The 13491-nt window shown below is 38.8% G+C and overlaps 1 protein-coding gene across 5 annotated transcripts in view; it reads left to right on the top strand.

Annotated features, from left to right (window-relative positions):
- The window catches only part of LOC121194661 (nck-associated protein 5-like), a 60176-nt gene extending 46902 nt beyond the window's left edge, over positions 1 to 13274 (top strand). The window contains exons 11-14 of one of the 5 annotated variants that reach the window (XR_005895399.1): positions 550 to 625; positions 858 to 896; positions 3353 to 3392; positions 4806 to 4924. Coding sequence is in view for 4 of the 5 variants with exons in the window: in XM_041057630.1 (XP_040913564.1) it covers positions 550 to 625; positions 4806 to 5192; positions 8144 to 8239; positions 9717 to 9718 (561 nt within the window). In the remaining variant the exon portion in view is untranslated. Of the gene's footprint in view, positions 1 to 549; positions 626 to 857; positions 977 to 3352; positions 3393 to 4805; positions 5193 to 8143; positions 8240 to 9716 lie in introns of those variants that run through there. The other 4 variants (XM_041057631.1, XM_041057630.1, XM_041057632.1 and 1 more) reach the window with 4 other exon arrangements.
- Positions 13275 to 13491: the final 217 nt, after the last annotated feature.

Here is a 13491-nt window from a genome sequence, read left to right as displayed (position 1 = left end):
TTCATCATTTTGTCCTTCATTACAAACAGCTATTTTAAGACCTTTACATTTATCAGTGTCCACAACCTCATTCAGTAGAGTCTATTTATTCCTCCAAAGAATATATCAGTAATTCAACAAGTAATCACTTCAAGCCTTCAAAAGTATGTGCAATCTAATGAGTGTCTATTTCATTAACAGTCAGATACTCTCCATTTTTGCCGCAGTTTGACAATTTGATTATTGTTTAAAGTTCAAAACCTGTGAAAGCCTCCCAATCTCTCAAAAACATGTCGACCATATCTCAGTGACGTGCATCACTCAAAAGAAAGGGTGTTGGTGATATGATGTCAGTGGAGAGCCCATGACAAGAAAATGTGAGGAGAGGCAAAAGCACACAAGCAGAGTATGTTCACAGTATGACTATGACATTGTGAAGGTTAGGTATTACGTACTGAATGATAAGGGACTATAAATAAAAGCAAGAACCAAACACAGACACTGTACATGTATGAGTATGAAAGAGCATGTGTGTAACTCCTTTTTTGTCCCTTGTACAAAAACACAAAGATGCAGATGATGAACCGGAGAGCTGACGGTGAAAATGGATCTACTGTGAAGAGCCCCAACCAGGATGCTGTAATAGGTCAGATTTTGTTCTCTGTTTTGGATTGTCCATAATTGCAGTGAATTACAGTGACTGCAGAGACAGCAAATAGTAAATAATGGATCCCTTTTGAACATCTTGGTACCTGAAAAGCAGAACTTATCTAACTTAGTAGCTATGTTAGCTTTTTGTGTGTGTGTGTGTTTGCTTTTTTTGGTGTGTTTTTGTAATCTTCCTAGCCTCAGAGTTTTATCTGTCTACCATTTTGCAGTTTGCAGACAGAAGTGATGACCAAATATGACAAATATGTGTAAGTTATAAATATGATCAATATGCTATGAGCAGTCAAAAAAAACATGCAAAATGCCTAATTTTGTCGATGTGTGCTTTTTTCCCTCCATTTTTTTGTTCACTTTATTTGCTCTGCCTCTGCATTTATGTATTGATTTGATCAGCAATTTGAATCAGGGCAAATGGGAACCATTTCATGATGATTGTATTTCATTGATGGGGATATTTTATGTAGGTGTGATCGCTCATGCTCACAGATCCATGCACTGGAAATTTGCATGCACAGGCTCATCCAATCTGGATGAACCCATTCATCCATATGAGGGCCCAAGTTCCCTCCAAACCAGGCTTTGGCAAAGTAGTGGACCCATAATGAATTTGCTTCAACTGTTTTTTGCATAGAATACTACACTGAAGGAACGCTAGATTGACTGGATTTGTGTTGTTGTATGATCACAGTATTGAAGTGGAGTGAGGATGGAATTTTCCTGAGTAGAGGGCTGCGTGGGGCTGATATTTTAGCGCTAGTTTCTTGATGTTAAATCACTTTGGGCCAGGTGGCACACAAGTGGACAAACAGTGCTGCAGTTTGACTGTTTACATTTCTGAAGCATTTTTATGGGACAGCAATGTCAGCCTCAGTCACTCTGTTGGGCATATTGAAGAATCTCAAAAACTAAATTACAGCAACCCTAGATGTATTCGAAAAAATAGGCCTCTCTTTTTTAGCACCTGTCCATTTTGGATTGGGTTCCAAACTTTGGACCAGACAGTATCCTGAATATGTCAAAGCACTCAAGCTCCATTCAGCTCGGGGCAACTTGCCGCTCAGTGACACTTTGGTACAGATGTGATCTCTGTCTCTCGCTCCAACCCACAATCATTTTACCGCTCACTAGCTAGTTGAAATGAGGAGAGGCAATCTAGTTAAAAAGCGAGAGACAGTGAGTGGGCGAGTAAGAGGGTCACACTAGACAGAAATTAAAACTTTATTTGGTCCTTATCTCACTATGGTCACATACAAAATTAAAACCAGCAGCTTATAAAACTCCCCACATCGCTCAGGTAGAGGACTGGTGATAGACCCTGCTGAAATTTCACTGGCCAGAGTGACACCATCCGCAAGGTGCTGCAAATATCAGCTATGTTTGATATGGACGGACGCCTGCCCTCAGGGGTTAATCACCTCATTAAATTTCAGCACTGCACCAGCTAAGCACACTCATCCAAGCCACAACTGAGTGAATTTACTTTGCCTTCTGCTGTGAGCTGAGTTTTGCCATTCACACATAAACTTGTAACTTGGCCTCATGTAATGTTGACAGCGCAGTTTTCAAATGATACAAACAAAAATAAGTACAGTGCCACCAATGATAAAAACGTCTGTCCTGTGTTCTCCTTTGAGAAAAAAACAGGTCTGTTCCAATATTTCTACAAAGCAAAACCACCATCCTATGTAATGTGTGAACCATCCTGATGGGGACAGTGGCTAAAAGTGACACAATACAAAAAGGGCCACAGACATTAAACAACAACCTGTGGTGTCTTTTCTTTCTTTCTTTAATATTATATGAACGTGAAGACCTTTCAAACATGAAAAAAGAAAAATATACATCCACAGACAATGGGAAACTGAAGATTCGAATGGAATGAGTTTCTGATACATATATATTGGGTCTGGAAGTTGAGTTTGTCCAGTTCTCCCCAAATTTATTGTTCTGAATTTATTTATTTTTTTCAGCTATGTCTTCATTGGGGATTATTTATAAGGCACCAATAGTATTCTGTCTGCATCAGTTTCTAAGTTAATGGCTCTTTCTCATCTTCAGGCATGGGCACATATTTTGTGTCAGACCGTAGCTCACTTAATGAACTACCAAGCAAAATGCACTGCTAACATCAATTTGCATGCCAGTTAGCTAAATACTTCATTGACTGTATTTGGTTTTTATTGTTGAGCGACCTCTAGCAGCTGTAGTAAGTATTCCACATGTTTATTACTGTTACCATGAGCGTGAAGGTCCGTCACACCTGCCACTGGTATGCTCCTTTGGGTCGTACCAGTAGCTGAAGGTACGCCTACCACTGATGCCCTTGGTCGTTTGAGGGTAGGGGACAAGCGACCTATATGGTTGTTTAGGATGGAGGACTTTGAACCAATCCAACACACTATTCTAATTCACATGTGATGCTTTGTTTTAAAATATTAACATTACTGTGGTGGTGTCTTGTGACATTGAGGAGTTATTGATTGAGCTTGGTACAACACAGAGAAGATGTGAGGAGCACAACAACCTCACTGTCCATGTATAAAGCTTGTTGGAACCAATCAATTCTCAGCCTCTGTGATTCTGCCTTTCCAGGGAAGATTGTGTCACAGTGGTTCTTGTTAACTTCCAACTGAAGACCAAACTAATCAATAACGTCTCTGTTCTATGTCTTCTCAATTAAATTATTTGTTCTTGTTTACAACAGGACAAGAACCAAGTTGGCCGAGACATTTTCATCTTAAGTGGTACTTAACTAACAGATAATAATACATGGTAGCTGCAATAGATAATTATCATGGATGTTAGTAAAGTTGCCAGGCTGAATCCATATACTGGATAGAGGGAAACTGGCACCTAATTTAAAAGATGATGCGAGTAGTTAGTATCCTCTTTATAGCTGAACTATACATAAAACTGAAAGCCTGAGATTTTCTTTCCATGGCAACAAACAGCATCACTTTTACTTTTACTCTTACCCTATCCACATTTTCATACTTTTTAGCACAACATGACTTGTAATGTGACAAATTTGAAGAACTCAATTAATTTGAGCACTCTAGCTTAAAAGCAAAATGAGAAAAAAGTGAAGAAAAATAAGCTTGTAGAAAACCCAGAAGAGGGGTGTAAGGTCTCATGTGTGCATGCCTTAATTAATAAAGGGGGAGCAGCTGTTGCCTTTGCTCCAGCGTGTAATTGCCAACAGGTTCATGCTACAGGCTACATGTTAAGTGTGCATGACAACAGCTGATACAAACAATGATACAAACACTGCATATATAAAATGTAAAACACTTCAACTTAGGTTTATGAGTGTAGCAGTTATGTCTAATGTATAATTCTGGAGGCGTAACATCAGACTTTTAATTCAGCAAGTTCTACAAATTCTATATGTTTAATTTGAAAGAACTAACATTACTGGGTCTGTCTGAGAGTCAGGATTTATAAATGGCAAATAAAATACACACATTTGCAGCATATTTGAATCTCATTTCATATGCCATTACAAGCATTTCATATTCACAGTATGATCAGTGCATGCTAATAGTCACACACCCATTAAACAGCATCTGTAATGCAATGCAGTGGTTCAAGTGGGCTTGATTTGCACTGGCTGAGTCACTCTCTGTGGCAGTATATGGTGTAATTAGCAAAAAAAAAAAATCATCACCCTGCTTCACACTTCAATGTAATTAGATTGTACTGAACCACCATTTTTCACCTTTTAAGAGGAAGCCATTGCCAAGTTAAAGAGTGAGTGAAAAAGAACAAACAGACTCACCATCTGTTGCGGGTCTCCATTCAAATGACCAAAACACAACACTAGGATCAGCTGCTTACAGCTCAAACACACACAGTAAGGATAATGTGGAAGAAATAACAAGGAGGCATGAGGAAACAATCATATGGTACTGCAGAGAAAATCCATAATCACTGATGGGTGAAGCTGACCTCATTTGATAGTGATGGCTCTTTCACTGATTCCTCAGTTATTATTTCAGGTTCTCTGGTGCAGAGTTACAGTAGAGGGAATATAAAAGAATAAATACAGGTTTCTTTAGCTCCACTTCAACCATGGTTACCCTGTTGTTTCATTCCTGTTGTGCTCCCTTTCTTTCCCTCTACCCTGAGCCACTTCAACTGTTCTCCTTGTGCCGCAGGCTCCGGCTGCAAGATGCGAACGTTGGACAGTGGAATCGGGACCATCCCACCTCCTGAGTCCTGTTCCTTCTTCTCCTCCATCCTGCACCTCCTCCCCAAATCCTCATCAACCCCAGAACAGTCCCTCAATCCTCCCAGTGTCCCCAGTTCCTCCAGCGAGGACGTGTCTCCTTCCCCATTACCCCGGTGGCGAATACCCTCCGGCTTTAAGGACAGCAGCCATGCAGGGGTGCCAAGCTCCCTGTCCGACTCCTCCATGACCCATATCCAGTCAGTGCCTTTCCCTACTGTGGCCTTCCTCCAGCCCATTCAACCCCAGTCTGAACCCATTGTGACCTCTGCCAATGTGCGTGATACCCAGAGCAGACTCCCCAGACCACCACAAGGTATAGTACAGCCACAAAAAGCTTCACTAAGAAGAAGGATCTTTGGCAGCACTAACGATGATGTTAGCAGGGTTTTCTCTTTTTAGTGCTGTAGACTCACTGGGCCTCATGCAAGGACTTTAGAGCTCTTTGTAAATCTTTCTTTCTTTTTTCTGCAAGGTTTGCTCATATGTGTGGTCCAAGTCACATCCAACTAACTCTCTTAAATGTACAAACTTGCTGTAAACTCTGTGTTTCAACTTAATGAATGCCATCTGTATGTCTATGTGTGTGTTAGATCATTTGCATATTCAGCACCCCTGAATTCTATCTGTTTCGTTACATTCGGGGCCAAGTTTCATTCACAGAAATGTTATCCAAGTTTAACAAGAACCACACCACTGCATTTGAATTCCTGTTGTTGGACGTCAGCAAAGGAAAATGTTGACAGATGTACCAGTGTCAGTGTGGTCATAGGGGACTCAAAAGAATTACAGTATTAAGTATTAGTGTTAAGAAAGTGTCAGTGCAGAGCTGTAGTGCTGCAGGTATAAAAAAGGCATGGTCTGACAAGAAGTTAGATACTAAGAAAAGTCATGCAAATTGAAATGAGCGAGCAACGCATTTAACTGTAGGTTGCTGATGTAGCGAACCTTAAGAGAAAAGTTGAAGCATTTTTTTTTTATCTTGTATTCCAGTGAAGAAGAAGAGCAGAGTGGAGTGGCACAGTCTATGGTAATACTGGATTTTTCATTTTGGTAACGTGTTTAAACCCCAAAATGTAGTCAGATTAAGACTTTACAATTTTTAACTTGTGGACAAAGGTAGAATATCTGTACATGACTCGTACGACAGGTCTGTCAGTGTGAGAACATTTCTGAAAGAGACATCTTCTCTTAAGTCACTTAAACGTTGCACTTGCAAACAAATGTGTTCATACTGGAGGTTATTACAGGAGTTAAATTTAACTTTAGGGTTCATCAAATGTGGCATTTTGAAGTCCAGTGCTAAGATACATGTGATATATTTGGGTGAGTACTTTTTGTGGCCACAGTTGTATTTTGTGTAGCTCTGGTTGGGAAGGAACCTTCATCATATTGAACTTCACTGATTGGATGAGCTCCAAATTGTAGTAGTAATATGATATAATTTAATCAATTCACTGGTTGACACACATGTGAGGTAGGGCGTTTAAGTTTTACTATGAAGATGGATTTTTTCTAATGTTTTGAAAGAAAAGTCCAGACAGAAATCAGATATTGCTGGATAAGCTACAGTAAAGAACAGGCTTCAGGCTTCATTCTTTCCATCTATCACTCACTCAGTTTTTTTTTTTTTAAAGCCTATCCAATGAAAATCTTGCTTGAGTAATTCATTATTCATCCATCTATCCAAGGAGCACTTCATGGAGATGGAGAAGCTGCATTCTCAAGAGGAAATGCATTTCATGAAACTCCACTCATGTTTTCCTTATGTTCTCTGCTTATTTTCACAAGAGCATGAGCAAAACTGAAGGAGAGCGAAATTTTATATATATATATATATATATATATATATATGCTAATCACACGGCAGGTGCCAAAGAAAAAGACTCATTTTCAGTGTCAGGAGGAAAGATGCACTTTGTGTGATGTGTTTTTGGTGGCTTTTAATGAGTCATGTTTTCAGGGTTCTCCAGCAGTCACATAATATTCATTTACATCTCCAGTTTCAGAAGGACTATTATGGGGAGATGAAACATATACACTAAGGAGGCTGGTGCCCAGTTAAAGCAGCTGAATCTCTTGATTGACGTTAATTGAAATTGACATACAACGTGTTCAGCCTTTGTTAAGTCCTGTCCCCCCTGTTGCTTTACACGTGACAAGCTTTCCATCCTCACATGGCACAGTGGGGTCCAAATGTCTGAGAATGGAACATGGTCTCAGAGTTTTGGACCTCACTGTAATCATTTTACAGTAATAACAGCAGCAGATTTAGCATTTGCAATTTGCAGCCATTTTTGAAAACAATGTGTCCTTGATTTCAGACAGTGACAAATGGAGACAGGAGCATGTGTCTCATTTCTAGCCATCAATTTAGCAGGCTGAAATGAGAACTGTTGCTTTCGGATTTGATTAGCTAAGTAAGTTAGCTTCACCAGAAAAAAACATTTCTGGCTGACTTTCCAGTGTAACTATCTCATGTAAAGATTTCAGTTGGGGTTGCAGGAATCTGAACTTTCCCCAAATACAATAAAGAGCAGAGCAGAGCTGCTGACAATAGTGGTGTCCAGGGCCAACTCTCACACAATGGAGACATACAACACGATAGATGTGTTACTGTGAATGGGGCTTATTTTCTAACACAACATGTAACCCCACAAAATGCAGTTATTTAGCTAATGAAGTGGTCATTAGCTTTGGATACATACCTTCCTACTGCTTCAATATGGAGGAGTCAGGGGAGGGTTTAGTTAATGGTCAGACATGTTTCACCGAGTTGTTGGGTTACTTTGGAAAAGAGTTTGACAGACACTGAGACCCACAAACAGCACAGATTGTTAATCTTGCATCAGACTGAATGCTGGCGAAATGCATATTTAAATATTTGTCTCCTGAGGGACTTCTAAAAAAAAGAGAGAGAGAAGAAAAGAAAAGAAAAAAAAAAGTGCGGACTTTTGGCTGTTTGACTCTGTTTCTGGAAAACTAAACCCTGGATTTATTTGCACACTGTTTTAGTTCGATGAGGTGGTTGTTAGAATTATAGATTTGTCATCTTTCAAGATGCCAGTCTCTGCTTCTTTAGTGTCACTCACATCTCCTGCCACTCTGAATTCAGAGCGATAATCTTGCTCTCTTTGAAGACGTCAGTATCACTCTGTTCTCCTCACTCATCATGTTGGGGATGGACTCTCTTTCTTGACAGGAGAGAGAATTAAGTCCAACTGCTGACAAACCTCTGAAATGAGTTTCTTTGTGTGCTTTTTCCAGGTGGAATGGAACCAAAGAAGTTAACCTATATCAAATCGAAAACAAGAGCCACCCCGAGCCAACAGAAAGAGCAGACGAGGCTTCAGCTTGCCAACTGTAAGACACAGTGGACAACAGATTTATGGAAGGGACACAGCTGGGAAAGCTGTTGGCAAAAAAAACGTGTCATAATCTGTGCCCACTTATCATCAGCAACAGTGTGTTTTTCCACATTCACATTTTCATCCTCTGACTTCATTAGTCAGTGTTAAACACAGAATTCCCCTGCTAGGATAGTAATTAAAAAAAAAAACTAGCTGAATTATTTTTAATGTTATCGTCTCTGAGAGTCAAAGTGACCCTTTTTACTGACTAAATGGCATAAATTTTCTGTAATTCCAGACTAAATTAATTCACAGTGTTATTGTACCATTAAAAGAAATGAAGAATTTTCCGCATAATTAACTTGGAGCTCCAACCTCGGAAAATATGAAAGAATACTGTACTCAGATTCACATGACATTTCATCCTTTTTCAGCAGTTCAGTTTTTATTCAGATTTTAAAACACATGTAGACTCTTCTTCCAGTGGCCCTGTTGAATATGCTTTTCAAACCTGTCACTGTAGCGGTGGTGGTATAAAGGTGGGGAAAAGTACAACAATTTTCTCATAGTAAAAACACAGTTTGCCTCAGAACTGCTCTTAAAATGATATACTTAAGTGTAAAAACTCATTTCCATCCCCACTGAGCAGAAAGCAAGCTTAATGGTGGTGACTAAACACTTGACTAACACAAGTTTCCCAAACATCATTTGCATCTTACTATAGTACATTAACGCTGGCATTTACAACGGAGGCGTGTGTGTGTGTGTGGTAGATCATAAGATATGCCTGTTGGTTGAAAAAATAGCCACAGCATCTTAATGTGCACAAGAGTGCACATTAAGATGCTGTCTTTGCTTGCCTCGTGATTATATTAATACTCTATACAAGACTTTAATAAATATAAATGTTTAACAATGTGTACAGCCTTATAAAATATGTACAGTATTCACAGTGACTATCTATACACTATGAATCAGACCCAGTGTCCTTTTAACTGACTTAAGCAGGAAAGTGATGTAACTTTCTGTGAATGTCATCCCTGCTCAGTGTGATCAAATTCATAAACTGTCAGTTCAGTTTGCATTTAAACCATGATTTTACTATGACTGAAACTCATACATGTTAAATGTACTTCCAACAATACTTCAGTATTGTTATAATCATCATAAATGGTGACTTTCCCTTCTATAAAACTGGTTGTGTATGCACATGTTCTTGGCCCACATGTTGAAGAATTGTACCGTAATGAGATTTAACAGTTTCTGGGGAAATAAACACACACATTCTACTTTACTGAGCATCTCTTAACCAGAGACACCACAATCTGTGTGATTATAAATTACCTTCAATAGCACTTTCTAAATCTTGCATTATGGTAATCATTTATAAGAGTATGTTACTTTAAATGGCATTTTTCCTTTTGGACATTATTTGCATGGCACAATGCTGCGGCAGCTCACTCTGCTCTACTCCTCTTCTTCCATTTCAGAGTTTCTGAACCTGAATGAGTCAACCTGAAGCGAGGAATCAGTTGGATTTATCTCTCTAACTCACATGGAGGATCCCAAATCCCACAGTTTGGACACTGTGTCTGTGTAAGAGGATGAAACACTCAGAACTGCACAACAAGCAAGCTTGGCATTGTGGGCTTCCACCTGTGCTCGGTGTGGTGTTGAGATACTCAGTAGCCTTTCAGGTGTTGTGATGAACCCTCTGGCAGCCATTTCGGAGGTTTACAGCTCATTGGCATCGGCTGTGAATAACTGATTCAGTTTGTAAATGTACAACCCTGCAGCATCACTAGAGTTACACAGACATGTAATCATCAACATCTTATAAACACATCTAAGGCATTGACATTAGACATTAACTCGCTAAGCTAACTGACCTCAAGCTACAATAAAGCAGCAGCCCAAAATATCCCAAGTAAAACATACATCTTTGTTACACAAGTCCATGCTGACTTGAAGCACAGGACACAAACCCTGGTCTCTGGTGATAAACCTGTGTTTTGTAATCCTAACCACACAACACTACAACTTTCTGCTGTGGTACAACAACATGATGTTTCTTCCAGTAAAATGTTACCAGTGAATGTAATCAGAGACATATTAACTCACACATATCATCTGCACCTGAAAATACCTTCTGTACAGCACTTACTACTGATTGCCATTCATGAGCTCTATACCTGACTGAGTAATGTGACTCCAGAAAAGTGTGCACTAACTTGTTGGAAACTTTTTTTTTATTGTCACAGTGTGGTTGGTCATTACAGGAAACTTTTCTCATAACAACATAACACTTTGTTGAAGTTAGTATGAATTCCACAATTGGAATCCAAAAAAAAATCTTGTTACTACAAAAGAGTTTTAAACTGCAGCCTAATATAACCCATCACAACATCACAACATCCTTCATGATCCATGTTGTGGTTTTAGAAGCTGTGTCTATCTTGTTATCATAAGCCTTAAAATGTAATCAGTCTTAGTCTTTATCAGATGCACTTGTGAGTTAATTCTTCCACCATGCTGCAGAAATGGACGAACAGAGATACTTAAAAAAAACTTAATTGAAAGTTCATTGAAACTTTGCTCTGAGGAAGCAGTGTAGGTAGAATTGTCAGTACTAGACACACTACAACAAACTCTTTCATACATATCTGTTTTTTAAATCTAGGGGTTAAAGATTTGTTGAGTTTGGCCATTAGGGTTCAGTAAAATTACAAAATACAATGGCAAAAACTTACCCAACATACTATAGCTTTATAAAAAGCTTATATATTATCAAACAATTACCTACTTTCATATCTAGCCGATACAGAGCATCATTAGCATCCTGATTTGTTTCTGGCCACTTAATGATTCCAGTATTCTCTCTCTTTTGGTCTCCACCTTAAGAGACCACCACACTCTTGAGAAACAGTGTTAGGTCTTTGGCTTGCTAGATGTTTGACTACATGAACCAGCCACTTTGTAACTTGGTCCTTTGATGCAGGCAGTTAGAGTACAATGGGCTAATCTTTCTGTGATGATTGTACGACCAAAACAATGAGCCAGAAGAAGCTAAAACGCTCTTTAGCCCTGCAGAGCTGGGTGTTAAATCTATTTGATTTCCATTTCCACATTACAGCATTTCCCAGTGTTTCATTTGACTCCCTTTTATTATCAAAAACACTCATTAATGCAGGTTTATACATTTAAATAACTTTTCACAAGCACAGCCAGTTTGCTGCCAGGCCTCCATAATGGTTCCAGCTGTGGTCACTACTGGAGATTAATGATGCAGATGCAAAACCTCCACTAAAATCCTGCAGAACAAAGGTTATGTAGCTCCTTCATTTACAGTCTGCAAATATTTTAATAAATGTTAATGTGAAGATTGAATTCAGATGGAACCTCAATCTCCAGATTACAAACGATAATTTCCATCCTGAAAATACCTTCTGTACAGCACTTACTACTGATTGCCATTCATGAGCTCTATACCTGACTAAGTAATGTGACTCCTTAAAGTGTGCACTAACTTGTTGGAAACTTTTTTTTTAATTGTCACAGTGTTAATATAAACTTGCATGCAACCACCCTCTGGCTTATTCTAATCACAAAATGCATCATATGAATCTGATATCCGTCATCATATCCATCAGAGTTTCTTCGCAAGAGGTGGAAAACACTGATGTGTGAAACTTGATGTGCACTGTTAAATATTGGAACTATTGCACTAAATCTGTCACTACTTTGTAAGCAGAATCATCTATAGTGAGACTAACTTTCACGCCTTCAGTTATTTTAAATGGTTGTTGCATTTTTTTTTAAAAATAGTGAATCTCCTCCATGAAACTCTTCATATGTGAACTGCATTCAGGTTTTTTCTTTTTTTTGCATTTTTTCCACAGTTATGACATCAAGACAAAGGAAGGAGTGAGTTTTGCATGTAACCTTAGTTATAAAGCAACTGGTAGTCACATAGTGGACATTGTTGTGCTAGCTCAGGGAAAATACCATTTATTGTCTCTGATAGATGCTGTGGATCAACATGTACAACCACTTCCAGCAGATTTCACTGTAATGGTTTAAGGATATTTACCTGTCCTCTTGTGTGTTTTTGTCTGTACATTTAACTGTAAGATATCGCACCATAGTTGCTCAGTTTCTCTTTCTATTATGTAAGCTGTGTCCTTTATAGTAATGTTTTTGGTGTCATGAATGCATCCCGTCTTAGCTGCTTTGCGATACCCCCCCCCCCCCCCCCCCCCCCCCCCCCCCCCACCACCACCACCTGTGTCAGCTCCCGACCTTTCATGTGTAGATATTTGCCAAAATGCATATTTGCCAAACACTGCTCTGAGCTAATCACATATACAGAAAATGAATGCAACTAAATCTACATATCAGACTTGTCATGCTGACTATAGCCATATTCTTTTAAAACACTACAGACAGTTTACATGTGATGTAGAACTATAAAGCACTGTCATGTTGCACAATACCATTAGTCATGTTATCTTAGTCATCTTACTGTATTTACCTCTTCTTTAAATCTTTGCTCACTTGCTACATGTATATGTGAGGTAATATTTGTAAAATTGCAGTGGTGTTTATGCCAATAACAACACACAGGTCTTATTAAATGAAATATGTAGCGTACACAGGTGAAGCGAGGTGTTAATGGATCAGGGAACAGATTGGCTGTAATGATACAGGTAGATGGAGCATGGTGTCTGTGTTTTTAAAATGACTCACATAATGAGGAGAGTCTCTCTCACAAGAGTATTGTATTTTTCTAACATTTACTCTAATGACCTGTATTTGTACTCAGCACTAAAGAGTGTAATTTACCATTTATTGCACATATTGTTACTCACTATTACAGTAATTCTCCTTCTAGATGTTTTTTTTCCCAGAAGCCAATAATAACAGTGATGTTCTTGTGTGACAGTCACCTTAGCAGTGCGAATTGAGAATTGTATATTACTAATATTATTTGCTTTATGTCAAAGAAGAAAGAAAAAAATAAACTATTTCAATACTTATAGTACATCAGGGATGCTGCCTCATGGTTCGTTGTATTTGACTGACTGAGACAGTTTCCTCTCAGTGTGAGTGTCAACTCCAGGCTCCAACCCAACCTACGTGCTTGCCAGTATGAAAGATGGAAGCACTATAGAGGCATCTCTACATGAACAGAGAGTCCAAATAACTTCTCCAGCTCTGTGACAACAACAAGTGATATTTGTTTTCATAAAGTAAACAACTTGCAGA

The sequence above is a fragment of the Toxotes jaculatrix genome, chromosome 15 (assembly GCF_017976425.1).
Source record: "Toxotes jaculatrix isolate fToxJac2 chromosome 15, fToxJac2.pri, whole genome shotgun sequence".
Taxonomy (NCBI): domain Eukaryota; kingdom Metazoa; phylum Chordata; class Actinopteri; family Toxotidae; genus Toxotes; species Toxotes jaculatrix.
The sequence above is the reverse complement of the archived record's forward strand: the minus strand, read 5'-3'. Positions and strand labels throughout refer to the sequence as shown.